This window comes from Arvicola amphibius, chromosome 9 (assembly GCF_903992535.2).
Source record: "Arvicola amphibius chromosome 9, mArvAmp1.2, whole genome shotgun sequence".
Classification (NCBI taxonomy): domain Eukaryota; kingdom Metazoa; phylum Chordata; class Mammalia; order Rodentia; family Cricetidae; genus Arvicola; species Arvicola amphibius.
In genome coordinates this window covers 94,687,926-94,714,798 of record NC_052055.2, presented here as the reverse complement: position 1 = coordinate 94,714,798, position 26,873 = coordinate 94,687,926, and the positions used below count along the sequence as shown (strand labels likewise).

Below are 26,873 nucleotides of genomic sequence, written 5' to 3'. Positions count from 1 at the left end.
TTTGCCCTGATCATGGGTACTGTTGGCAAAGGGCCATGTAGGAGCAGCATCCCAGAGTGCTCAGTCTGAGTGCCACGCCTTTCCCTCTGTGCATTCGGCCATTTAGGATAGTCTTCAACGGTAGCAGTTGCCATTACAGCCAACAGGGACGCCTGCTTCAGATAGTGTGATAAGTCACTATAGTATCAGTTCAACACTAGCCATTTTCTTGTTGGTGCTGGGGACTGAGCATGCCACCGAGCTACATTCCAGGCTCACCCTGCATTTAAATATAGAGTTAAGCATCTCTGTGCACCACCACCAGCATCCATGTCTAGAACCGTACCTTAGAAGATGGAAAGTGCACACTCACTCAGCAACTCCCCACTAGCCCTTCCCCTAGCCTTGGGCAGATACCCTTTACTTTATCCCTATGGATTTAGTTATACTAGGAACCTCATATGCATGGAATCCCACAATGTCTACCCTTCGATGACGGGTTTATTTTACTTAGCATTGTGCTTTTTTTCAAAGCTCTTCTGTGTTGCAGCATGCATCAACACTGCCTTCTTTTTCAGGCTGAGTACTAATCTGCTGTAGGGATACTGCACACTTTTATTTTGAATCCTTTCACCCACGGATGAACAATTGGACTGCTTCTACCTTTTGGCAATGGCACTTAATGCTTCTATTGGCACAGATGCACAAATACCTCTTGAAGCACTTGCTGTCACTTCTTTTGGCTATGTACTAAGAAGTGGGGTGACTGGATCATACAGTAGTTCAGTTTGGGGTTGAGCAAATCAGCATACACACTTTAAGCCTATTCTAAATGTCCACTTACATTCAATGATAAAGCTGTTGGGGAGGAGCACTATTTGTCTCTAGGGAATGATACAATAATGAACTCATGAAGTCCAGGACTCCTGGAGCCAGGATCTCTCCAGCCCTCTCCAACTGCATGACCCTAGGCTGTGGGTCCCCTGGACTAGCATTTTTGAACATGGCCTAAGAATTTGCATTTTGACAAGCCGCCTCATTCAATGAATCGCTGCTCTGGGGCTGGCACAACATTGGCTTTTCTACCAGGTGTCAATGTCATCAGTCAGGCAGCCTGCAAGCTACCACTTACTTCTAGGTGGATGGCTCCTAAGGCTACCTCATGAAGCTTGCCCATGCCTTTCTGATCAACCAGATCAGACGCGGTCAGGCCTTGGCTTTGTGTAGACTTAGGGGCTCACGTAGGAGAATGAATTGCCCCTCCCCTCTCACTTACCATCATAGTCACATGGATAGCTGGATAGATTGGTCCTCTGAAGGACCAAATCAGCCATGGAGGCCACTCTCCAGGCAAAAAATCCTGAACGAGGACCTGAAAAATCACTCTGGCAGGTTTCCTCTACTTAGCCATCTTTTAAATAAAGCATGCGTGTTTATTGAAATACCATGCAGCCAAGGATCATTTAGGGTAGAAGGAAAAAAATCCTGGTTAGCCTCAGCATTAGAATGTGGTGCCATGACTTTGGCTTGTTCCGTTGGAACCTGGGACTAATTTGGCTGGGGTAACAGCCTCAAGTGGGTCCCGAGTCAAAGAGTAGTAACCCAAGCAGCAGAAGTTAGAGCTGTTCTCGTGTGTTCCCTGTGCCTCCCACAGGGCCCTCCTCCTCAGCTCTGCAGCTCAGCCTCCTACTCTCTTTTCCTCTGGTTTCCTTCCCTTCTCCTGTTCTCTCCTCCTCCCCCACTTCCCATCAATGTCGTCTCCTATTTTTCTTTATAAAATATTAGATTTTCTAATGCTATCTGTTTTGTGTTGAGTTTGAGGGCCACAGCAAGTAAAGAAGCAGGCCTTCTGTGCTCTGCCCAGAATAGGACCTGGGTTGGAAATTTCTGGCATTAGACCTGCGTTTCTATTTTGCATAGGTAACAAGTCAAAATGAATGTTCAGGTCTGGTTTAGAGTTCATGTCTCTGCCGCTAGAGGCTGGGCAATTGGTTGTCTGGGTAGTTTCTGGAAATAAGACTGATTTCTGCTGGCTAGTTGATCCGTTGTAGATTTCTGGCTCATGGTAAAACAGGCTCTTTATTGTGCACAAGGACCTTAGTGAGTGACCTTGAGCCAGATCTATTAAACTGGGCTCACAGTGGGAATGTAGGGGAGAGATAAACATGCAGGGAGCAAGGGGCAGATCTGGGTGTCACAATTCAGGCTTGCTTGGTAGAGTAAGTAGGCTGGGTCTGTTCTTTATTAACTGTAAACTATTTCTCACTGCACAAAATTATCCCACCAGCCGGAAAACAAATAAACAGAACTCATACAGTTGAGGGTGCATGCGCAAACCAGCACAAACTGGTGTGTGTATGTGTTCTTGAATGGGAGAGAACACTGATGAATACACACACACACACACACACACACACGGTCCTGGGGACAGGAAGATCCAAGTGCAGACATGAAATAATTCTTAGGACCTCCTGTGCATGTTTTGCATGATAAAAGACACCGTCGAAAGGATAGGAGGACAATTAAAGCTTACCATTGTTGTAAGAGCGAAAATTTCCTACAAATTTTATGTATTCATAAGTTGGAAATTCCTTTGGGTTCAAGCTGCCTCTGAGAAGGTGGCAATAAAACTCTAAATCGTTGTCAGCTGGGCCGTTAAAGGGAGGAGAGAGAAAGGGAGAGGAAAGGTTACACAGACGTCAGACTAAACAAGTCGTGCCTTCCTGACCTACTCCACGCATGGCCTGCGCGGATTTCGTCTTATAACGGACCGTCGGATCTGGCTTTTAACCCTGGAAGCTACGGGCCTGCCTCTTCATAGCTCATCCATATTCCGTATTCTATACTTGGACCCAATTAGTCAATTTGCTCACAGATGTCTGTGGTTGGTTGTGTCGGCATCGATTAGTTCTGGTTGTTTTCACATGCCATACTAAAATAAAGCTGCTCGTATAGAGCCACTCTCTTTAATTTAATCTTTTTTCTTGCTTTGCTTTGAAGGGAAATCAGATGTACGATGGGACCAATTATGCATGGAAATGGACTGGGGCTTGAGCAAATGCGAGCATCTTCGCTACCGCCTGCAATTGCGTATGCTTCGTTAAGCGGCGCGTGGTAAGCAGGCACCGAGGCCCGCCTTCTATCTGGGTTGCCAAATATTTTGATATAAATCTCAAACTCCCATGAAATTGCACATGTATATAAATAACCAGATGACAGCCCCAGGAGGACAGACTATGGATTTCCGGCCTAATTATTCAATTAGCGGTTGATTATTTCGCTACCACAGAAACTTTACCTTTTAGTATTCCCTAAAAGCAGCAGTCTGCTCGCTGACTTTTGCCCTACTTATTACTCCCATGTGGAAAGGCATCTCTTGTCATACATGCAAAAACATGTTATCCTTATGAGGCCGTACTTGCGACTTTTTCACATAAAAGCTAAAATGTCTCACATTCTCTAAGTTCCAGTTTTAGCTTCCCCTTAAAATATACCTCAAGGGATCTTGGAGATGCTCTGAGTCACGAGGAAAATTATTCTTAAAATTAGTCCTCCCCTCTTAATTCATTCTGACCTCCTTTCACGAGCTAGAGCTAATTCTTGTCTTGAGAGCCAATAACAGCACCAGGAAGGTGAACTTACATTTTAGGAATTCTGGGGAGGGGGAATCCGTCACAAGCATATGGGAGGAAAGCATTTTATAAACTTCAGAATGTTCTTGTTCTGGAAGGAAATTTAACAAGTTCTGATCCATGACATCCGACTGCAAGAGAAAATAAAGAGAAAAGGCATACGCTCGACCTAATGAACGCCAGAGGGGGCAGAGCCCCAGAGTTCTTGGAAGCTCAGCACTGATGTAGAGATTAAAACTTGGGGGCCACATGGTCTGTGAAGACTCTCCATGGACCACCCCTCCTCTGTACTGGGGAACTGCCATGTGAAAGCTTTTACAGGGGTTGGGACCACAGCTCGACGAGAGAGCGCTTGCTTAGAGAACATGAGGCCCTGGACTTAGTCAGCTGCAAATATATAGATTACAAGGTAAAAGTTTTAGGGACATCTATTTATGACTCTCTCCATATCTCAGGGGACTTTGTAGAAGAGGGGGTGGAAGGAATGGAAGAGCCAGAGGATGGGGAGGCTGTCTTTTGGACACGTACAGCTGCTGGGCTCGAGAACTCACAATGGCTGTGGGCATCTTCCCAAGACCTGCACAAGATACTAGCCCCCATCACCATTCCATCATAGACTGCAGAGAGTCAGGGGCGGGGGTTCCTGAGCTATTGGCAATTAATGGTCTCTGGGGAAGGGGGAGTCATTTAAGTAGCCACCCGTAACTTGCCCATGATCTTGTAAATAACACACCCACCCATGGCAACCATCCATAAACTCACTGGGTCATACCAAAACAAAACAAAAGTCTTGAGAGTAGGAAGGGGACATATTGCTTAGAAGAGAGGGCCTGAGGGGAGTGGGAGGGAAATGAGAGAGGGGGGTGATGAGAGGCGAGAATGATTATGTATGAAATTGTCAAAGAATAAAAGCATTAAAGGCTTTTTTAGATGCTCTCCAGTACCCTCAGGAGACTGTTGAAGGATCTCCTGTGTAATCCATGGTATAGCTTTTTCAAAGAACCTGGGCTCTGGTCATCTCTAACAGCCTCACAGTGCCTGAGGCAACACGAATGCCCTGCTCCGAGTTGTATCATTTAAAGACTAACGACATAGAAAAGGGGTTTGCGTATGGTCAGGGCTGGCGGTTTTGTCTCAAGTGTTTCCAACCTGCAGCTGGTTCGGTCTGTTGGCTAGGAGGATTCTGCACTCGATCACATGCCTGTGTGTGCACTTGCTCACACGGATATGTGCACAATCGCTCACATTCATATATGCTGCTGTCTGCGGCTTAGGGAAAAACCAAGTGTCAAGTCTGACACATGTACAAAGAACCAAGCCCCTTCCTGCCTTGGAGAGCCCTGTTTGCCTATACTCCTGCCTTCTGGCTGGAGTCTGTGAGGACAATAGGAGCCCTGGAGAGAGGTCAATCACTCATTTAAACCACCATAAAGAGAACGTGGAGTTCCCTGGAACTTTAGCCCAGCTAAAAGCTACTGTCTATTTCTCATAGGCCCCTAATTCATGGAGTTGGATTGTGTTCTCCTGAGTGCCCAGACAGTGGGAATACAAAATGAATACTACATACGGTCCAGGTCCAACTCCGTCCTACAGAACTGCCAGTGGAGGAGCAGAAGTGGATATCGTCTTGATCTGTGACAGAAGGCACCAGCCAACACGGATGCTGAATTCTTGGGAGGTAGCCAGTGTGACTGAGGTACAACGGTTTGACTAGAGGTGTGTGACGAGGAGCTCACAGTGAAGAGAGGAGACCCGCATGGCTCACCCTCCTCCTCGTTTTCCCCTAGTAGATACGCCCAGTCATGTAGCTTTAATCCCACCTGTATGGGGCTTAGCTCGAATCTTCACCAGCTTCACGTACACAGACCCAACCTTCCATCAATCACTCAGATTCCCCAGGACCATAGAGTCACAAGTAATCCATGCCATCTTAATTGTTCCTTGTCCTCTCTGAATCTAGGGTTCTCATCTCTATGGATGGTACTACTAATAAATTGGTCACCAGGTTACCTGGTATATCACCCATGAAAGAGGCGTTCAGATATCCTTGTCTCCTTACACCTTCATTGCCACACCCAGATAGTTCTGTCTTACAGTTTTTATTCCTGGGATAAAACACTATGACCAAAAGCAATTTGGGGAAGGTCTTAGCCAGGGTTTTTCCTCTCTCTCTCTCTCTCTCTCTCTCTCTCTCTCTCTCTCTCTCTCTCTCTCTTTCTCTCTCTCTCTCTCTCTCTCTCTCTCTCTCTTCTCTTTTTTTCAAGACAGAGTTTCTCTATGTAGCTTTGGCTGTTCTGGAACTCGCTCTATAGACCAGGCTGGCCTCATACTCAGAGATCCACCTGCCTCTGCCTCCCAAGTGCTGAGATTAAAGGTATGCACCCCGTTTACCTGGCTTAGCTTGGGTTTCTATTGCTGCAACGAAACATTATGACTAAAAGCAAGGTGGGGAGAAAAGAGTTTATATGATTTACACTTCCAAATTGTACTTTATCACTGAAGAAAGTCAGGACAAGAACTCAAACAGGGTAGGAACCTGGAGGCAGGGGCTGATGCAGAGGCCATGGAAGGGTGCTGTTCACTGGCTTGCTCACATGACTTGCTCAGCCTGCTTTCTTATAGAACCCAGGTCCACAATGGAATGGGCCTGCTCCCATCAATGGCTAATTAAGAAAATGCTCTTCAGGCTGACCCACAGCCTGATCTTATGGAGGCATTTTCTCAGTGAAGGTTTTCTCCTCTTGGATGACTATAGTTTGGGCCAAGTTGACATACATCTGGCCAGCACAACTGATCTCTTGTCAACTTGACACCTAAACACATCGCTGTTAAGTCACGACTTTTCTTGGTCATCCGCAAGATCACACATTAACAAAGACATCACAACATAAGACATTTTCTCCAAACTTAAATTAAAATCCGCTATAAAACCCCAAATCTCTCTCTCTCTCTCTCTCTCTCTCTCTCTCTCTCTCTCTCTCTCTCTCTCTCTCTCTCTCTCTCAACTGTGGGCATCTGTTAAAAATAAAAAATTAAGTACTTTCTTACTTCAAGAGTAAAGAACCAGGGCACAGTTACAATCTGAACAGAGCAAAGCCAAACTCCCAATACTGTTAATAAAGAAATTTCCAGCATCCAGGGTCCACTCACGATCTCCTGGGTTCCTCCAAAGGGCTTGGGCCACTTCTCTGGCTCCACCCTCTGCAGCCGGCACAGCTTGTCTTCTAGGCTCCAGCCGGCTCCACTACACTGCCGTTGCTGTTCTTGGTGGTCTTTCCACGGTACTGGTATTCCAAAACTGCTGGGGTCATCTGCTACAACTGGGCCAATGACCTTTCCCCAATAGCCTCCCATAGGCTCTCTTCGTGGTGCCAAGCCTCACGATTCCTTCAGCCTGGGCCTTCAACTGCCACTGAGGCTGCACGTTTACCAATGGCCTCTCCTGCCCTCTCACAGTGCCAAGCCTCAGCTTCTTCCCATAACCCCTTCCTGCCTTCAAAACCAGTACCAGCTGGGCGACTCTTATACTACTAAGTTCGGCTGCCGGCACGAGTGACAGCCTCGGTCACTTCTGGAACACAGCTTCAGCGTGCTGACTCTGGGGAAGCACAGCCCAGAATATTTCACCTCAGTGATGCTGGTCTCTACTTAACCACTACTGATTTCTTAGCTCCACCTAGCCAGCATCAATTGTCCCAGTAACACAAAGGTTAACTTCAGTGGTGCCAGTATCTGGTTAATCATGGCTGGCTCTTCGGTCCCAGCTGACTGGAATGACAGCTCTTAATTCAAGATAGCAAACGGCCCTGAAAGAGTCTTTAAACTTCTCCCCTCCCACCCCGGAACTTCACAAGCCAGGCCTCCATCTTCTGAGCTGCTCTCAATATTCTTATCTCACAGGCTCCTACAAAACATCCCACTGAGCTCTCAATACTCAGTGGCTTTTCTAGTCCAAAATTTTAAAGTTCTTCCACAAGCCTCCCCAAGTCATGGTCAGGTCTGTGGCAGCAATGCTCCACTGAGCTCGTACCAACTAGTCCTTGCTGGAGTCTCTATCACTGCAATGAAACACCATGACCAAAAGTAAGGTGAGGAGGACGGGGTTTATGTGGCTCACACTTCTACAGCACTGTTCACCACTGAAGGAAGTCAGGACGGGAACTCAAACAGGGCAAGGTTTATTTTATCTTAGACTTGCAGGTAACAGTACTTTCTCTGCAGGAAGTCAGGGTAAGAAGTCAAGGCAGGAATCTGGAGGCTGGGGCTGAAGCAGAAGCCAGGGGTGCTGCTTACTGGCTTGCTCTCTATGGTTTGCTCAGCCTGCTTTTGTCTTGTTTTGTTTTGCTTTGCTTTCCAGGGAAGCATTTCTCTGTGTAGCAGCTCTATCTATCTGTCCTGGAACTTAATTCGTAGATCAGGCTGGCCACGCACTCACAGAGATCCACCTGCTTTTGCCTCCTGAATGCTGCTGGGATTAGAGACATGTGCCACCACCACCCAGATAGCCTGTTTTCTTATATAACCCTGACCACCTACCTGCCCAGGTATGGCACTCCTCCCGCCCTGGGACTTGAGCTCTCTTACATAAATCACTAATCAAGTCTGATGGAGGTATTTTCTCAATTGAGGTTTCTCTTCCCTGAGAACACTAGCTTGTGTCAAGTTGTCAAAACAAGCAAACAAACAATCCCAAAACAATCAACCAGGACAATGTCCTTGGGGCTGCTTGGTGTCATTCCCTGTAATTCTCTCTGCTCCACTCCTTCTGTGGTTTCTACCTTTGTGGATCACCTTTATCTCTTACCTGAGTCATGGCATGGACAAAATGGGCTTCACACCCCAGTGCTGGTCCTTGTCCAAGGTGACCTCCCTAGTAGCCAGAAGAGGTCCTAGTCATCACCTGATTACCACCATCCCTGGATTTCCCCTGTCCTAAGAACAGACACTCAGCTCACTCCAGTTTTTAAGCTCTGTGCCCTTTGCCTGCCCACGATCCCTAGCGCCTCTCACTTTACCAGCTTCCCGTTCTTCCATCGTTTAGATTCCTCGGGCCTTCATCCAGCTGGGCCATCCCACACCTTTGTGCTCAGTGAGCTGCTGAGTTTTGAAGACACATCTTCTGAAGGAGCTTGCAGCTTCCTTCCTGAGCATGCTCTCCCTAGCTACTCCCCCCAGACCCCTCTTCCAGTGTGCTCTTATGTCATATTGTTGCTGCTGGCTCATGGGCCTGTGAGGACAGCCCCTCTGCTGGATTATCAGCATGCCTCCACATCACAGCAAAGCCCACAGGAGTCCCAGAAGGGCTTTAAACATTGGCTCTGCGCTTTCCTCAAATGCAAGAAGGAGGAAGGGTAAAGATTAAATGAGATGGAAATGCTGTTGACCAAATAGTATACAGCAAACACCCCATACATGCTAGGTATGCTGAGCAAACACTCGGGGAATGCGTATAGACGCATCCACACTGCAGTGATGTTTGCTTGCTCATACACCCGCAGACTGGTGCCCTCTGCTTCCCTTGCCACCTACAGGAACCCCAGAGCTGGTTCAGTGCTATGTCCCTGATCCCCAGCATGTCATACGGACTAGCTGGACAGCCAGCCCCATGAGAGAAGGTTTAAAAAAGTGCCCAGAGGATCCCAAGTATGGGTGCTAATTTCACATCACAGGCTGGGAGGTCTACAAGGAAACAATTCCAGAAAGAGGACTTCTTGGGTGGGATCCAAGAGTAGGATGGAGTTTGGGAGATGATCAGAGTGGAAAGGAACTCCAGGCAGAAGTCAGTACACACACCCAGCACACGGCTGCCAGAGGATGGGAGCAGGGGGCGGGGCAGGTAGCTATGGAAGACGAGGTTGCAAAGAGAATGCCGACCCAGGTTGCAGAGTCCTGGCTGGAGGAATTAGTGTACCGGGAGGGTGCCGAGACTGTGGGAACGGGTGGTGGGCATAGGATGGACAGTCCCTGGCTTACAATTTTCTGACGTGCCAATGGCCCCAAGTGGACTCACAGTCTGCAGACATTGCACTTAGAATTTAGAACTTTTTATCTCTTCTTGGGCTAGAAATATGGGGTCCACTCCTCTGTGGGGACCTGGGCAGTGGTGGGAAGTGATTGCCCAGGTCAGCTTCACAATCACGACCGAAGCTCCAGCATGTCCTGGGATGTAAAGCCAAGGCACAGACCCCGGTCCGTGTTATGCATTTCCGACTTAATGATGATCACAGCTTGCAGATGGGCTCATCAGGACACCACCCTGTTACAAGTGTGAAGAGCGTCTTGCAAAGCAAAGAGGTCTCACGTCTATATTCTGAAGGGTGGGATACTCAAAGCTGGGTTGGTGATGCTCCGAGTGTGAACAGGAACAAGGAAGGGAACAGGGAGCAGGGACAGGGTTCACGGGACTCAATTCACTGCTAAACTCCAGCCAGCAGTACTGAGGGCTCCTGGGTGTCAGGCTCCATTTGGGAGTCCGAGAAAGCATTAGAGAACAGGTAAATCCCTCCCCTCCTGGAGCCAGCATTTAAGCAGGTGTGAAGACCAGGGACAAGGGGGATTGGCTGACTGGGAGTGAGGAAAGGAAGTACCCAGGCGGCTTACACTGGAGATGTGAGTTTTTCCCTCCGTCAACAGACCCTGCGGACACTCTTTATCTGCCCATGCCATCCTTCCTCCGTTTGGCTCTCACCACCTCCCTTCTGGCACTCGGGATTTTATTTTAAGCCAGTTCCCTCTAGCATTTTTAGCATATGACTAATGCTCATCCAGATGACAGTAGCCTGTCTTCTTAAAGATATTTCAGACTCTTGCAAACCCTAAGCCCCTCCATAGTCTTTTCTCTGAGGGTTCCATCTAAATCCTTCCCCTAGGGTGGATGTGGCAGAGCGAAGCGAGAGACCTTTTGGCTTAGGTCCTTATGTGGGAGAGCAATGGTAGGCTGGAGGACTGTGGGGCGCAAGGATGAATGACATTTAGAATGAAGACGAATGGATAGGGGTAGGGGATGTGGGGTATATGGGAGGTTGTGGGGTTTTGGTCGGCTGATATTTAAGCAAGGGCTCAGTGCTGCTCTTAGATCTTACATGCATTTGCTACTTATTTTACTATGATGCCATTTTCAGATGATTAACAACTGCTACAAACAGTGGTAATTGGAAATTTTAAATCCTAGTGCTGAGGGAAGGGTACTTTGCCTCTGCAGTTGAATTGTTTCTTCAATGAGCCGAGCTCTGTTGGTTAAAATAATAGCAGTTACAGAGAGGAAGGAGGGACCACACTATCTACGGACATCTTCCCACCTGGTTCATCTCCACAGGAGCGTCGCTTACCTGTGGGAGGCAGGAGGTATTAGGGGCTCTCTCCCACTTGTTGATAGACCCTGGACTGACTGATCTAGGACTTAGTCCCACTTGGGATTTTCTTGGGAAGGCCTCCCCTGAGTTCCACACTGTGTTGTTCTCAGGTCTCTCCTTGCCAAACCTTAGAGTCTCGGGATGAGCTGAGACTGCTGTGTACCCGGGAATCATCTCAGGTTTGAACAGGTAATGGCAGTTCAGGGGCACCCAGCAATGTGTAGTGAGCCTGTACCAAAAGCAACTTCAAGATGGCTGCAGTTCTGCAAGTAGGTTGGGCGAACATTCAGCTCTAGAGTGTCCCTGAGGGGCTGTGGCAGTTCTAGCTGAAGCTTTGTATTGGCTACAGCTAAAAAGGACCATCTGAGAGGTCCCAGGGTTGGTTCCCAGTGAGAAGACATGCCCATAGGCTCAGGGGAATCCTAAAGGCCTTGACTCAGGCAAAGGAATCAGCCAACTAGAAACATGCTTGAGATACATAGATTTATCTAAGTCTCAAGTCAAACTCATGGCCAGATATTCAAGCTCCCAGAAGACAGTACAGAAATCCCTCTGACTGTGATTTCATGAAAGAACATCTAAATACAAAAGTAGCAAACACAAAGAAAAAACCCCTCTGTTCACCAATATATCTTAAAGAGAGGGAAGCAGTAAGCCACACAAAGAGGCAGTGTTTACAGGTTAGCTATCTACACTAGAAGGCTCCAGACTGAGGCTCAATGTTATGTGGTGTATATTCTTGGCATCCGGAAGCCTGGATGGCCTAACTGAAAGCTCCTATTGTCAAGAGACCAGGCATGCCTCTTGCTCATTCCAGGATGGAGGATTTGGTGCCAACCCCTGCAGGTAGAATGACTCAAAGAAGCTAACTAGGATCTGGGTGCATACTCCCATCTTGTTATTACAAAGTCAGTCTCTCTCTCTCTCTGACTCCCTCCTTCATCTATGCAAAAGCTGTCATGGCCCTTCGGATGCACAGTGTTCTTGTCCCCTGGGTTCTGGACTTGGGTAACTCATGTCCTGCTACCGATCTCTTCTATCTAGTGTCAGGTATCATTAGCTGTGTTAGGACATCTCCAGCAGGGATGGGGCCTAAGAGGTGACTGAAGCAATTTTCCCTGAGAATCAGTGTCCAGACTGTGATGAGAATGCCTGCACGAAATACAAGACACATGCTGCATATGGATATTGCGGTTACTGATGGGCGGTGATGGGTGGTGATGGGTAACGTCCTGTCCTGGTTGTCCCATGAGGTTACAATACACTGTTTACTGTACCCTTTCTGCTCAGATACACAAACACTTAAATACTGTCACAGTTGCTACAGTATCCAGCACAAAAACATGCTGTATAGGCTTCCAGTACAGCAGCAACAGGGGAATCCATCACACAGCCTAGGTGTGTGGCAACCACAAGCATACACTGTGTTCGCACAAGGACAAGCAGCTACTAATGCGTGCATCAGAAGGAACCCCCAACTGTCCTTGAATACATGCTTCACACAAGAGAGCATCCACCTGGCCAGTAAGCACATGACAAAACAGATTAGTATCCAGAAAAAAAAAAAAAAAAGCAAGCAACATCTTCATGGGATATGCCAAAAGCTAAGTACCCTGACAAACACCAAATTCTGATGACTTAGCAGTCCCAGAATGCTGCCCCCTGTTGGCAGAGGCAAACTGACACAGCTTTGGGGGCAGACAAACGTCATCTAGCGAGGGTGAAAGCACAGCATCCGTCCTGCAAACCAACAAACACCCTACACAGGGTCACTTCTCTAGGGCTGTTTGCTCATGCTCACCAGGAAGTGCAAGGGAGGAGGCACACAAGCAAGAACTGGGAGTTCATTCTTACAACGGGTCCTGCCCTTTAACGGAAACCAATGGCTGCTCTGGAGCTCAAAAATAAGGCTGAGAAGTCATACAGATCTCTTTGTTATTATTATTGCTTGAGTCTAAAAGTCCTTCAACTTTATTATCAGTGTGTCTCTCTCTCTCTCTCTCTCTCTCTCTCTCTCTCTCTCTCTCTCTCTCTCTCTCTCTCTCTGTCTCTGTGTGTATGTGTGGTGGGGAGTGTGTGCCATAGTATGCCTACAGTGGTCATAAGATAACTTATGGGAACTAATGCTTTCTTTTAACCTTTTCAAGGGAAATCTTGTTTTTAAAAATGATGTGAGTGCATGTGTGAGTGTGTGTCTGCACTCACGTGTGTGCGTGCATGTGTGTGTGTGTGTGTGTGTGTGTGTGTGTGTGTATAGTGGAGGAGAGGCCACAGGCTTAACATTCTTTGGAACTGAACTTACGGAAGATTTTGAGCTGCCCACCAAATGTGGATGCTGGGTATCAAATTTGGATCCTCTGGGCAAAGAGATGCCTTCTCTGCCCCCAGGTTCCAGGGCTCTGCCTCAGGTCATCGGGCTTGTGTGGCAAGCACTTTGACTTGCTGGGTCTGCTCTTATGACCCCTCTTACACAAAGAAGGACAAAGGAACAGAGCTTGAGCACCTCTGATCCAAAAGCCCCAAATCTGAAACTTTTTTATTTTCTTGGGATTCAAAAAAATTATTTTATGCGTGGGTATTTTGCCTGCATGTGTGCAGTGCCCACAGAGGCCAGAAGAGGGCGTTGGATCCCCTAGAACTGGAATTACAGAGGTTGTGAGCTTCCATGTGGGTCCTGGGAACTAAGTCCAGATTCTCTGGGAGAGCAGCCAGTACTCTTGACTTTTGAGCTGGATCTCCACTCCCAAATCTGAAACTTTTAGAAAAATTCTACACTGTGAAATGTTGTCTAATGTATGGAATGATTTTAAATACTTCCTAAAACTTTTCTCAGGCTACGAATGTCAGGTGAAGTATAGATGTGTTTTGTTTGTTTAGATTTGGGGCCATTCTCAAGATAGTTCATTATGCAAATATAGAGGCACATGAAAATTTATGCAAATAAACAAAAATCTTAGCAGGAGGAGGGGCAATATCCTGTACTGAAACACTCCTTGTTCCAAAAACATTTGGGGTATGAAATTTTTTCTTTTCTTTTCTTTCTTTCTTTCTTTCTTTCTTTCTTTCTTTCTTTCTTTCTTTCTTTCTTTCTTTCTGTCCGTCTGCCCTCCTTCTCTCCTTCCCTCCCTCCCTCCCTCCCTCCCTCCCTCCCTCCCTCCCTCCCTCCCTCCTTCCTTCCTTCTTTTTCTTTTATTTTTTCTGAGACAGGATTTCTCTGTGTACCAGCTCTGGCTCTCCTGAATCTCGCTTTGTAGACCAGGTTGGCCTCCAACTCACAGAGATCTGCCTGCCTCTGCCTCCGGAGTGCTGGGATTAAAGGCATGTGCCACTACTGCCTGGCTGGAGTATGAAATTCTTAACCTCTACTAAATTACAACTCAGCAAACAATTCAGCATTAATAAGACTGCAAAGAAAATAAGCAAGTAGTTAGGTTAAAACTTAGGAAGACAGTTGTCTCTAGGCAGAGGTGGGTCATGGTGAGAGAGTGGCAGATGGGCCCTCGATGGTCTCAGATCTGTTCTAGTTCTTAATCACCTTGATAGATGTTTTACCTGCCTGTTCTTACTCAGTCATTAGTTTAAATTCTAGAGATATCACACACACACACACACACACACACACACACACACACACACACACGTATGCACGCATGCACCCACGCATGCATGCAAGTTTGGACTTGCAATCCATGATCAACTTTAAGTTGCAATCACATTTGTTGGGCTCCCTGCCTTGGAGCCCTCTAATGATGAGGCCTGGAGTAGGCATTTCCTGCCGGTGGGGGTGGGGGTTGTTTCCGGGAAAGTGGGTCGGCTGCTGGCCTTGACCTTGCTGCTGAGTTTCACAACACAAGCCAGAGGCTGAGCCTTTCCTTTCGTGTGACGAACTCCAACGAAAGTACTTTCCAGCCTCTAGACTTCCTTAATCTTATCTGATTTCTTTCGGTGGGATTGAGAGATCTGCACGTTTGCCTTTCTTCTGGGACGCGCCCACCTTGAGGAACTATGTGCAGGCAGTTGCTCCCATCTGGCAGGCCTATTCAGGAAGCTGGTGTCTTTTTCATAAACACTCAGACACATATACCATGCTCAGGGTTGGGGACGTGACTTCTGTCTTCAGAGAGCACAATGACCTAGGGCTTCAGGCAAGCACCACGTTTGCAAACAAACCAGAAATAGGAACCAGAATGGTAGTTAAAAAAAATGAAATAAGTCCAGACAGGAACCCCAGATCATGCCTACTGTGGTTCTGCCATAGCCAGACTGTTTCCCAATTGTGCCCTTTGCATGCAGTCTGCTTTCCCAGCATTTCCCATGAAAGTCTGACATCTCAAAAGCTCCCTTTAGCCCTGGGCTTCCAGAAATGTGTTCATGTACACACAGACTCACAGGCACAGTCAGGCACGTGCACACACCACACACACACAGACACACAGATAGACTCACAGGCACAGTCAGGCACACACACACACACATGCACGCACACACACACACACACACACACACACACACACAGGCCCAGACAGGTACATACACACACAGACATGTCTGTACACACACACACACACACACACACACACACACACCATTTCTGCTTTGGTTGCCTGTGCTCATTCTAGACACTGAGAAAGGCCAACTGTTGATGCTAACACCACTGGAAAAAAAATTGCTTTTATCTTAAAATCACTTTCTATTTTGGGCGTGTTTTTGCTGTTTGCTTTGTTTCATTCTTTTTTTTTTTTTCCTCTGCCAAACTGAGAATAATGTTTCATCTGAAAACCACTGTCTGAGAATCTATCAGGAACATATTATCACATGAAGATGAAAGAAAACAGCCTGGAAGCTCGCCCACTCATGGGAAGAATTCTTGTGGGCTTTTCTCTGTCGTGGACAACCCTCTCAACCCAGTCACCCAGGAGACGGTGGGGTTGGCCCTTGGCATGCCAGCCTGTGCTAAGCAACATGGCTGGGCTCTGCTGTTAGGAACTGCGGTCTCCTGCCCCTCGTCCTGATTGTCCCCAGCCAGCCACACCTTTCCCCAATGGCCACCTCTCCTGTAGAATGACTGCCTTCCAGTAACTCACCACTCTGACTACAATCTGGGGAGCTGGCACCTTTTTATTCTGTCCTCTGGAGAGTTCTGACTAATGGTTAAGCTCTGAAGCCATTGCCCCGGTTCACACCACAGCCACACCCCGGACTGACTGAGGAACGGTGGGCCAATTACTGGACTCCTCTGTGACCGTCATGGCGTCATGGTAAGGAGAGTGAGAGAATGTTCCAAATGCTTTACAGATATTAATACACAGGAGCTTGGTGGACAGCAAGAGCTCAATGAGCATTCCTAATAGTGGAAAAGGCGGAAGTTCTCTGATTGAAATCCTGAAGGAAAGTCACCCTCACACGGCTTCTGCAAATATTCAATACTCTATAGACAGGTCCTGGTTTCATGCCAGAAAATAAGACCCAGATGAATTCCCAAGCTGCAATCCAAATTCTTGGCCCCAGGAAGATACCAGAGCGAAATGGCAACCAGCTTGGTCTCGGTCTCGCCACAGCGGCACCTGTTTCAGCCGCTGCTCTGCCCTCAGTGGCTGGGTCTCTGGGCTTCCTCAGCTGTAAGTTGGAAGCAATAGAGGCATGGCTCCCAGAAGAAACGGTAGAATGCCGTTGGAACCAGGGACATGTCTGCTCTTAAAAGCCCTTGCAGAGGAAGACCCCAGTGAAATTTCAAGCCAGAAAAATTACTAAGTTCCCTTTGCCACATATAGCAACTGGGTCATCAGATAATCATGAAGGCATAAAGCAGAAAAGAGTAACCCTGTTTACCCAAACAGCTCTGGGCTCCGGCCTTCCTTCCCAGCCAGAAAGCAGGTCACACTTGACTGTTTTCGGTAGGGGCCCATCACTTTGCCATTCAAAAGCAAAATAGAAGTTGTCCCCCAGAAAGGCACCTCATCTTTTCCTCTTTCCCCAGCCATCCTCGGATAAGCACCGAGAAACCGTGCTGAAAATAGTGGAGGTCGCTCCCCATCCGTCACCACCCTCCTCACTGAGACAAAGATCAAGGTGTGGATACACTTCAGCATCCTTCAAGACCAAAAGGAACCTCTTCCAGCAACTGTCCCCAAAGAGACACCCTGTCTGCCCATCCCACTCTGGCATCAGGAAACACTAATGGTATCTATGATGCCATGGGAAAGGTCCTCACCCAGAGAGATAAAAAGTACCTTCCGGACCTAAGAGACAGGGATAACGGGAGAATGCCAGTGATAGTTCTGTAGGTGAACAAGACCATCTGTAAAAATGATGGGTTGGGAGAATGACTTCTGAGGAACCAATAGGCCGGGACAATGTAGAAGGAACTCTGAGCTCCCATCCATCAGAGTAGACCTTATCATTACAAGACAGACAGAAGCTGCTCATGAAGCAAAGTCATGCTGCCTCCTGGCCTGGCGTGGCCATGAAGAGGGGAACCAAACTTTCCTAGTATTCTGCTGGTCCGGGATTTCCTTTAATCCAGGGCAAGCGACTACCCTGCTTGTCACATAAACTGGAGGCCTTACCTTCTGAATGCAAGGGTTAGGAATGGGGTGGCGGGTTCTGCCAGTCTGGTTAGGACCAAGAGGGGATGTTGATCTCTCACTCACATGCGTCGCTCCCAGTGGAGCTGACGTTTCAGGCTGCCACGTTCTGTGGCAGTCAATAATGGCAAGGCAAGAAATGGGATGCTGAAAAAAAAAAAGGCTTGAGGCTTCCTCAAGGGGGGATCCTCTTCTAGCTTGGTGCAGACCTGCAAGTGATTTCGTGTCGGGCTGTTTTATCAAGGAGCCATCAAGGCTTATGGAGAGGAGGGAGGAAGAAACCAGGAGAAAGGAAGGAAGATGAAGGGAAGGAGAAGGAGCAGAGGGGCCTGCAGCTGCCTCACAGCGAAGCCTCTATCATGGCTCTATCCATCCATGGCTGCAGAGCTGTCCTCTCCTCCCTTCCTGTGCAGTCCCTTCTCACTCCCCAAGGCCCCCACAACACTGGTCCAACAGCATCTTGTTGGAGTATTTCAGTTCCCAGGAAACATTGCTGCAGTGAAACCTACTTGCAAGCTCATACGTGTCTCCAGAGCTCCAAACCACATATCCCACAGGAGCCATCTGTCTCCCTTCCTTAATCAGCTCTCCGTTGACCAGGGACATCTGCTGTCCTCTGAGCTCTGCTAGCAACACTGAGATACGATCATGCCAGTCCCATCCCGACGGCTGCCCAGGGCCTGACGAGAAAACGGTTCCATGCCTCAGTTTCAGGCTGATATATGCCTTCTCCTGCCCTTCACCTGTCCCACGACGTCGGGCTCGGCCTGGTTTGGTTCGGCAGAGCTTGGACACTCTTGAACTCTCCACACACCTCCTTCTCACAGAGAGCTTCCCTTTACCCGCACCACTTCTGATCTTAGATCTGAATGCTTCTCCAGAGAAACATAAAAAGGTGCACGGGCCAAGGCTGCCAGAGCAGAAACTCACCGGTAAATGCCCAAGGAGAGGCGTGATGCTGTCAGAGACATAGATAATGCTGCCATCTGTTGTCACTGCGATGATGAAGCCATCTAATGCCTGGGGGGGGGGGGGAGAAATACAGCATTTGAAAGCTTCTTAGAGATGCTTTTATGGAAGAACATGATACTGAAGCCAAGGGTCCACCTTTTATGACGCTGGCTTTGTTTCCCAATCCTCAGACCGTTTCTGTGAAGGACCCCACAGCACTTTCCCGCCTTACACACAGGATGGTTTTGCACGCCATTTGTCCAGCTCAGGCAGAGGGCTTGCAAAAGCACTGCGGGTTCGGTGAAAAAGTTGACCTATTGGTATCATAAAATGAAATGCAGCCGTGGAAACTGCTTCAGCAGGTTTCACGGCAGGCACGTTACTGAGTGGAATCAGAAATATCATGTTACCACTTCACGGCAACAGTGACAGGCCACGGTCCCCAAGCCCTGCCCTTAAAGTCATTGTGCGCTCAGGAGCAAATGAACATTTCCTGCAAGGTATCGAGAAAGATACCTTACCAACAGAAACGTGTGCCTGCAGGCCAAAGCAGGTCTCTTGGGAACTGAGGAATGAGCTTGCGAAGGCCTGAGCAAACTTGTGTGGTTGACATAAGCCCACCATGTCAAGGACCCCCGTGCCTCAGGCCTGTGGGAAAATGGCAAAGTCTTCCTTTCCTATCCAAGTGAAAATGTCCATTGTAGCCCCAGCCCTCACCCTCAATGGATGTTTAAGGCTTGAAAACTGCCCCCTACCAGAGACTGCTCCTACCAAGATTAGCCAAACCCGCCTCTTTGTTCAGCTATATGCAATAACCCTGCCTCCCTGTTCAACTGTAACACAATAAACACACTGAGCTTCTGGGGTGCCGCAGTTTCTATGTCAGGCATCCCAGTCCTGGTTTTTCTGTCCCCCTGTCTCTCTGTGTGTCTCTTTTTCATTCCCTTGCTGCCCCGGTCAAGTCCATCCCTGGAGGCGTGCTGGGTATGGCAGATCTCCATCAGCATCCACGTAGACACCGAAGGAACCATCTATATTAGAACATTGTGATGGCAGTAGGTCGTAATCCTAGCACTTGGGAGGCTGAGGCAGGAGGATAGTGAAACTTGTTTTTAATCCCCACTGACTCCAAAAGGAATCACCTTGTTCCACCAGGCTGGGTGGGGGTGGGGACTTTATAACTAACTCATCCGGACACAAGTGTTTCCAAACATCTAAAAATTCCATGTACGTAGAAGCGTCTATACTGTCTGCTAGGCACCTTGCCTTGGCGGTGAGAAAATGAACATGAATGCCCTTTCACAGGGTCGGGTCGGTCTCTTGAGGTTTAGTGTTTCAGATTTATAGAAATCTGACCGTGAATATTTATAAGGCTCTCATAAGACACAACTCAAAGTCAATTTAATTTCTAAGACTCAATCTATGCAGTTCAGCAAAGAAGGGGTCACGCTGGCATCTGGCTATCTGGGGAACCTGGGGAATGAACAGCCAGAGCGAATGAAAGCAAGGCCCACTTCACCAGAGAGTCAGTCTACGAGGGAACGGCACACAGGCTCAGGTGGACAGCCACGGGAAGCCTGCCACTGCTGCTACACCAGCCATGTCTTTGAAATACCGTCTTCTCCAAATCTGGGGACGTTTTTGCTTTGGGGAAAGAGGCGGAATGTTTGCTTAGAAGGAATTGGGAACATTCTGGATGCCTTTCCCTAGATCCTCCCAGAGTGCTGCTGGGAACCTAGCCCCATGAAGGTGCTGTGAAGTCGGGAGGGCATGCCTGAGTGTGGGAGAGCAAGGCACAGAGTAGGGCGCTAACTGTGGATGTGGTTTGTATTTTTCCCTTGCAGCTTTCAGAACTCTTCCTTCATTTTGTACTTAGTGTTTTAAGTACGATATGTCATGGGAATTTCTTTCCTGGTCTTTTTTTTTATTTGGGACTCTGTGGACTTCTTGAATCGGTATGGGTGTGTCTTTTCTTAGTTTGGGAAAGTTTTCTTTTATGATCTTGTTGAAGATCTGGTCTATCATTGACTTCTCCCTTATCTATGCCTATAATTCAAAGGTTTGGTTTTTCATGGTGTCCTACCTTTCCTGTGTGTTCCTTCTGTGTTTTAACTTTCTTCCATATTGTTTGCTTGTGTGCTCTAATTCCTCTATCTTCAAGTTCTGATATTTCATCTTCTCATTGATCTGTTCTACTTGTAAGGCTTTCCCTTGAGTTTCTTACTGAGTTTTCCAATTCCATCTTGATTTCAGCCTTAGCTCTCTCCCATGTTTCTCTTTATTGAATTCCATTTTAAAATCCTGGGTTGTCTTCATCATTCTGAAATTCAGCCTTGAGTTTGTGTTTTCTTGGGCATTGCTTGGGTTATTCTAAGTTGACTCAACTGTTTATTTTTGTGTGTGTCTTTAAACACCTTGAATTCTCTGATGAAGCTTATGAATGATCTTTTATGTTCTCTGTCCCATCCTGAGAGTTACCACCCAAGTAGCATAGGACTGGTGGGTTTGGGGTGGTGCATACTGTCTCGATCTGTCATATTGTTTGCGTTTTTGGAATGAGACCTGGGTATGCTAATTTCTTTTGTTGATTGCGGGTCTGATGTGACCATAGCAGAATGGGCCCGGAGGCTGGATGTAGTGTAAGTGGGATGAAGTCAGGTGGACACAGGGGGCTGGGCTGGCATGTAGGATGTGAGTCATGTGACCATATCTTCAGTCCCTCATTTGTTTTCTTGATGTTAGCCATTCTGAGTAGGGCGAGGCAGAACCTTAATTTTAATTTACATTTCCTGATGGCTAAGGATGTTGAAGACCTTTGCGAATATTTATCTACTAGCTATGTTTCTTCTTTTGAAAACTGTTGAGTTCACTGGCCCACTTTATTGATGGAATTTTATTTATTTATTTTTCTTTGGTGTTTTCTTTTTGTAGTTCTTTACATAGCCTAGATGTTAACCCCTTGTCTAAGAAATACCTTGTGCAAGATTTTCCCCCCATCCTGTAAGTTTTCTGTTTACTTTGCTGATAGCTTCTTTGGTTGTATAGAAGCTTTTTAATTTCATGCTGTCTCATTGTCTCATTCATCAATTCTTGAGGTTGGGTTTTTTTGTTTTTTTTTTTGTTTTTTTTTTTTTTTTTTTTTTTGTTCTTGCCTCTGCCTCTATTGTGAAGCAGTTTTAGCATTTTGGGTCTTATGAGAAGGTTCTTGATCCATTTTGAGTTGATTTTTGTAAACACACAACTCTTAAAGGAACCTCATCTTTTGGATACATCCATGGACCTCTACCTTGAGGTGTCTGGCCATGCTGTGGGTGTTTGCTGTTGTTGTTACTGGAGGTTGACAGCAGTCTCTAGTGTGGAGAGGCAGGATGCCATAATACACAGGGTATCAAAGAACAATCAGGCGCAAAATGCCAATCACATGGAGGCCAAGACACTCTGGGTTAGACTTGGGAGTGATGGTTGTAAGAAAGCAAAGCCTCGATTATTTTTGTAAATGGTTTTTCCTTTAAAATTCAAATCTGTTTCATCAATGCAAGCTCAACTCAGGAGTTTCTTTTGGGGGTGGTGCTTTGAGGTTGGACCTAGAGTGTCACGTGTGGGAGGTGAGCTCTATCACTGCGATCCAGTTCCAGCCCTTAATTAGATTTATTTAAATTGATATATAAAAATATAAAGTTGGACCTACCCGTGGGGTACCATGGGATATTTGTTATGTGTGTAGATAGTATAATGTTTAAGTCAGGTTAGAGGTATCTGCCTCTAAAATCTTTACCATCTATTCATGGTGAAGATATTTAAAATACTTCCATTTACTTTCTGTAAGTCACAACACTTATAGCTGCCCTAAGAACTTCTTGTTTCGAGCTGACTGTAAATCAGAGCCTATCCGTTAGTCTTGTCTCCTCTCACACCCCTCGTCTCTGCAGCCTATGTTAAACCTCATTTTCCTCCAGGCTCTCTGCGGTCTGTAGGTGAAGGTTTCTAAGGCATGGAGGCATTCTTGTCAACTGGACCTTTCTGGAAATAGATGGGAAGCCTGGGGAAAGGAGTTGAACAAGTCATTTTTCTTTTTTTTCTATTTATTTTTTTGTACAGTGAGTCCCTGCTCTTCTTGGGCCTGTCAAGCACATAGGCATTACAAAACTGAGTGTACTCTCAGATGTGAGATGACCACCAGCTCACTGGCCTTATACACAAAGTATATAAGACCCACGTTGAGTCTCTATGTGAACAATTCTTGCCATTTGCCATGGCTCTGGAAATCCCACAGCCACACTGTGTGTGGTACAACAGAACCACAATGTGCCCCTCTCCACGGAAGGGGGATTTCCACAGGTCTTGGAGGCTTAGCCACACTGCATATTACAGAGAGATGAAATTACCTACAGATTCCTGATTCTAGTAGAACGGTCTTTGCATTCTTGGGGGCAGTGCATGGGCTAAGAGAAAGAACTGCTAAAACTTTCCTGAAAAACCTTGAATTCCCCAAACCTTGGCCAGCAAGAGCATTCTTTCCTTTACAGGCTTGAGAGATGTCTCAGTAGGCAAAGAACTTGTTTTTGCAGAGGACATGGGCTTGGTGCCCAGCACTTAGATGGTGGCTTTGAGACGGCCTGTAACTCCAGTTCTAAGGTATCCAGGGTCCTTTTCTGACTGCTCTGGACACCAGGCACTCACGCTATGTCTGTCTATACATACATGTAGGTGAAACACTTACACACATAAAAATAAAAGAGATATATCCAAAAGGGGTGGGAAAGAAAGACAGAAAAGAAAAAAGGAAGTTTCCATCTTTTTGAGTCATTTCTCCAAGTGCTTTGGCCACAGTCTTCCTCAGCTTACACTCTACCAGAGAGGCTGGGCTCTAACTGGGCCATTTTTTGTTCTTCTGTACTTCACAACAGTGTGAGTCTTGAAGTCTGGTTCTGTGCCCCTTTGACAGATGGTAGGAAGAAAGAAAGATTCATGCCTGGAGACACTAGAGATTCCCTAGGGGCATATGCGTTCCCAGCCAGGTTGGGTCCCCATGGAGGTAGACGGAATCTCCTGGCTATGAAGCCTGGAAGCCTGGAAGGACATGCTCTCTGGAAGAGGGGAATGTGCCATAGGGAAAAGTTGTTCCATGGAAACTCACGAATCACCTGAAGGGGCACATTGTGGCATTCGGATCATCAGGGAGGAGAAATCAGATGGTTCTCCTGAGTCAGTCCCAGATCTGTGTCTACTGAAGGGCAACAGGCTGGAAGAGAAGCTCAGCTTAGCTAGACACCTGCACTAGGTGGTAGACATCTAACTCAGAGCTGCCTTCCGTGGACCAGGGCTGGGTGGACATCTAACTCAGAGCTGCCTTCCGTGGACCAGGGCTGGGTGGACATCTAACTCAGAGCGGCCTTCCATGGACCAGGGCTGGGAAGACATTTAACTCAGAGCTGCCTTCCGCGGAGCAGGGCTGGGGAGACATCTATCTAACTCAGAGAGGCCTTCCATGGACCAGGGCTGGGGAGACATCTATCTAACTCAGAGCTGCCTTCCGTGGACCAGGGCTGGGTAACATTCAACTCAAAGCTGCCTTTCGTGGACCAGGGCAGGCAGGGATGAATGTAGACCCAAGTCATGCATCTAGTCTTCTGCTCTATCTGCTTCAAGGACTCTCGTCTGAGAGCAACCACATGAGAACATTAATCCACATTAATCTAAAATCTTTTTCTAGAAATGTTAGTCCCAGTGGTTAGACCTTCCTTCCCGACATGAATTTATCAAAATTTTTAAAACTTCACAGAAACTTTGTTCTGTGAAATTCTTTGGACACTTTGAAACTCACTGGATAAAACAAAAAGGTTGTGTTAACGGGCTCTTAAAAAGTGGCTGATTCCAGAGGGCTATATGTTTTTAACTTCTTTTCCGTAGGAATTAAGAGATAAATCAATTCCTGTAAAGCAGCATAATGATGCATCAAATTAACATTCTATTTCACAAGCTGCTTTAAATTTAACATACTTAAAATACATTGCTTCTGCGGAAAGTTCTGTATTTTCTTTAAATATAGTTCCCATGCAGAGTTAAGTAGCTTTCATTTGCTGCAAATGTTCATTAATGCATTTATGTTTCATAATATTTAGACATCTTTATTCTGGCATTTTCTTATTCCAGTACTTTCTGTTTTCTGCATAGATAATCTATGGAAATTGAAGTTTACATCAGTGTTATATAGGCACAGGGAGGAGCTATAGACAGACTTATCCTAACAAGCCACCCTCCGAAGCCTCAGCCGAGAGCCATTCACGGTCATTGCGCCCAGGTAGAACTTCCCTCTGCTGGACTTTTCTGTCCCACTTCTCAGTCAAGCCACGTCTGGTTCTGTCAGTCCTGATGGCCTTAGGCATGCACCTCCAGTAAACCCCCCAAGTAGGAAGTCAGTATCTGTCAGTGTTTTGTAGAGGCTTGATCAGTCCTGAGGACTTTAAGCCATGTGTGATGATTTCAAGGACGTTGTTGGAGGTTATTACTTCAGCAGCAGCAGGCCGTCTGCCTCAACTTGGTCTTTCAGGGTAACTCAGTGACTGGACCAGATGAAGGAGCATAGTCACGTTATACAAAAAGGGCATGGTTTGGGTGGGAGGCACAGGTCATCGTGACTGACATCCACATAAATGTTAATGTACTACGAGCCCAGGATTAAAACATAGTTTTCAAAGACTTGTTTGCCAATGTGTTTCCACTAAGGAGGAAATTACAACCTTTGCATTCTGCAGAGGGGCTTCTGTCTGTCACGATCTTCTATTCCTCTTCACGCTGTCTTCTTCTGCCGCTCACTCCTGGTTCATGATCTACGCCCCTTCTTTGGAGACAACAAAGAGGGCCGGCCCTACAGGTATTGAGGCAACAGATAGCACCCCACCACTTCCAGTTTGGGAACTCTTGCTTAGGTGGCCCAACTCAGTAGCCAAAGCATAAACAATAGCAGGCAGACTCACAGCAGGATCTGTTCCAAAGCTTATTTCCAAGGCCGTGAGCAGTTATTTTCTTCAGGCATGGGAACTAACAGGAATCAACAGCTGCATTTTAATTTCTAACTTACTAAACTCTTTAACCTATCAAGGACATGTGTGTGTGTGTGAATATATATGAATGTCTGTGTATGTGACAGTATATGTCTGGGCAAGTGCATGCGTGTGAGCGCTCATGTGAGTACATGTATGTGAATACATATTCATGTGCATGTGTGTGAATATAGATTCACATATGTGTGAGTGCATATGACATGTGTGTGAGTGCAGTGCATGTGTGTGCATATACATGCACATCAGAGATCAGCCTTGGGCGTCGTTCTTCAGGGGCCATCTGCTTTGATTCTTTTGATTGAGACAGGGTTTCTCTTTTTTCCTGGGGCTCACCATGTCGGCTAGGCTGGCTGGCTAGGCAGCCAGTCCTACAGACCTGCCTGTCTCCACCTCTCAAATGCTGGAATTATAAATTATAAATTAAAAACGTGGCTTCTGAGGACTAAAATCGAGTCCTCGTGCCTATGAGGCAAGAGCTTTACTGGCTGACTTACTTCCTTGCTTTTTGTTTGTTTGCTCATTTGTTTTGTTGTGGTGGTGGTTATCGTTACTGCTTTCTGGACAAATGCCTCAGGTACGTGTGTCTCAAGTTGGTCTCAAACTTGCTAAGTAACAGAGCATGGCCTCGAACCCCTGATTCTTCAGCCTTCGCCTCCAGAGCGCTGAGATAAAAGGCGTTTGCCACCACAGGACTTTGTGTCCATTCTGTAAGTGTCCTCCCAATTCATTCCCACTCTACCCCCAGCTTTAGTAAGCTAACTTCAAAGTACACTTTACCTCCAACATCAGCTGGGTGAATTCTTCATTACTGAGGAATGAAGGCTTCCAGTCTTGCTGAATGTCACAGATTTCTGTTTGGGCTGAGACTTCTAAAAAAAAAAAATCAAGAAAAGAAACGCATACATAAGCCTTCACATTCAAGGCACCTCGAATCTGGAATTAATAAACGAAGCACATGTCTCTTTTATGTTATTTTGTGTAAATCTTTAATTAAAGAAAGCAATGGGCATATGCTAGCCTTGGTTTCCAAACTCTGAGCACTCTGGATATAACGGGCTGAAAACCACTTTTAACGGTGTCACAGCCTTTAACGATGCTATGGAGAAGAGACTATCCCTTTGTGAGCGCAGGTAGAGCAGAGTGCCCGCCACTGCCGTGACCTTGACTCTGTTATGTGACAAAGCCTGAGCAGCTAGGATTAGGCAGCCTGCACCCTCAAGGGAAGGAACAAAGACTGACGTGGTGGTTTCTTGTCAAGTTTCTTATCCATGGTCAAAGCAGAGAATAAACACTTCTGAAATCTAGGATTGT

At 46.8% G+C, this 26,873-nt stretch overlaps 1 protein-coding gene across 1 annotated transcript in view; it reads right to left on the bottom strand.

Moving 5' to 3' along the window:
- Npas2 (neuronal PAS domain protein 2) overlaps positions 1-26,873 on the bottom strand; it is an 83,490-nt gene that overhangs the window by 44,578 nt on the left and 12,039 nt on the right. The window contains exons 5-8 of the mRNA XM_042055766.1: positions 26,340-26,431; positions 18,478-18,567; positions 3,622-3,742; positions 2,513-2,626 (exon numbers count right to left, since the gene is read on the bottom strand). Coding sequence (XP_041911700.1) covers positions 2,513-2,626; positions 3,622-3,742; positions 18,478-18,567; positions 26,340-26,431 — 417 coding nt within the window. The remainder of the gene's footprint in view (positions 1-2,512; positions 2,627-3,621; positions 3,743-18,477; positions 18,568-26,339; positions 26,432-26,873) is intronic.